Consider the following 1,730-nt stretch of genomic DNA (forward strand, 5'->3'; position numbering starts at 1 on the left):
CCCTCTACGTTCAATTTAAACCCGTTACCCCTTGTCCTGTCACTACAGGCCCTTGTAAAATGTCCTCCCAGTTTTCTTGTAGCCCCCCCAGGGACTGGAAGGTGTTATAAGGTCTCCCTGGAGCCTTCTTTTAAAGGTGTTTTTCACTTCTGCATATGCAGTGAATATTTTTGTACAAATAACACCAACCCTTTACACAGCAAGGGCACTGATGAATGTGCTGTTTCTGTTGTGTAGAGATTATATGGACCGTCTACTGGATGAAAGTGAAAGTGCTGCTTCCAGTAGAGCTCCGTCCCCTCCTCCTACCACTTCCAACAGCAGCACCAGCCAGTCTGAAAGGGAAGACAGCACAACCAGCAACAGCAATCAGAATGGTAAGTGCGTGCCCTCTGCCTCCAAAATGGAGCTGCCGAACGGTCACAGATGACAAGCCAAATGAGAAGTTCAGCTTGCCTTTCTGAAAACAAGCCTATCTTAGTTTTAAGTATTTTCCAAGGTGTTAGGAGCTTTCAGTTAAAAGTATTTTTTAAAAAAAGCTGCGTTTGCATTTAGCCAGTGTCCCATATTTATAGCATCATAGAACCTTAGAATGGTTTGGGTTGGAAGGGACCTTAAAGATCATCTAGTTCCAACCCCCCTGCTATGGGCAGGGCCACCTTGCACTAGACCAGGTTGCTCCAAGCCTCATCCAGCCTGGCCTTGGACACTTCCAGGGATGGGGCATCCACAGCTTCTCTGGGCAACCTGTCCCAGTGCTCCACACCCTCTCCAGGAAGAATTCCTTCCTGATGCCCCATCTCAATCTCCCTCTTCCAGTTTAAACCTGTTACCCCTTGTCTTGTCACTCCCTGACCTTGGCAAAAGACCCCCCACCCAGCTTTCCTGTAGTACCCCCCTGGCACTGGAAGGTGCTGTAAGGTCTCCCCGGAGCCTTCCCTTCTCCAGGCTGAACACCCCAACTCTCCCCGCCTGTGATAATAAGATTTTGAGTAAGTCTCAGTTTATGGTGGTAACGGGAGATGAGCCAGCTCAGAACACATTTATTCACTTCTTCCACTAAGGCCTTTTAGTTCACTGGGAGTAGTCTGACTGCTGCTCTGTTGAGCTGTCACTGATGGTTCTGCCACTGCTTACACTTCTGTTCTCCCTCCTGGGCTATGTCTGTGCTCTAGGGGTGTCTGCCAACGGGCCAGGTGAGCTGCCAAACAAAGAGGAAGCAAAAACTGAAGGACTGCATGTAAACGGACCTGCCAGTGGCAAGAAAACACCTCACACGGATCTGGATACAAATGGGTATGAAACTGAAAACCTTTCCATTGACCCCAAACTCGCTCATTCAGCTTCAAGAAATGAAAACGATTTTGAAGAAAAAACCGAAAGACCTCTAAAAAGAAGAAGAATTAACAGCAACGGAAAAGAGAGCCCAGGGTCTTCAGAGTTTTTCCAAGAAGCAAACTCACATGGGAAGCTTGAAGAACTAGAAACTTTGGATGACTGAATACTAGGAGCTGATTTTATTCCTTGGAGTAAATTTTGGGTGTCTAAAATTTTCAGGGTTGATGGGTTACCTTGCAAAATCCAGTTCGTAAAACAGCCTGCTGAGATTTTTCGTCACACCTTCTAGTTGGCTCTTAAGATATGATTATTTGGAGGGGGTTTTTTTTCAGTGCTGAAAAAGCAGTAGGAGAATATTCCATTTCCCAGAGCTGGCAACCGTAGTTCTGGGA

At 46.7% G+C, this 1,730-nt stretch overlaps 1 protein-coding gene across 1 annotated transcript in view; it reads left to right on the forward strand.

Moving 5' to 3' along the window:
• MIER1 (mesoderm induction early response 1, transcriptional regulator) overlaps positions 1–1,501 on the forward strand; it is a gene marked incomplete at its 5' end in the record, with an annotated part of 5,760 nt that extends 4,259 nt beyond the window's left edge. The window contains 2 exons of the mRNA XM_010151544.1: positions 238–377; positions 1,176–1,501. Of these exons, the coding sequence (XP_010149846.1) occupies positions 238–377; positions 1,176–1,501 (466 nt within the window). The remainder of the gene's footprint in view (positions 1–237; positions 378–1,175) is intronic.
• Between the last annotated feature and the right edge of the window lie 229 nt (positions 1,502–1,730).

This window comes from Eurypyga helias, unplaced genomic scaffold (assembly GCF_000690775.1).
Source record: "Eurypyga helias isolate BGI_N326 unplaced genomic scaffold, ASM69077v1 scaffold19895, whole genome shotgun sequence".
NCBI lineage: Eukaryota > Metazoa > Chordata > Aves > Eurypygiformes > Eurypygidae > Eurypyga > Eurypyga helias.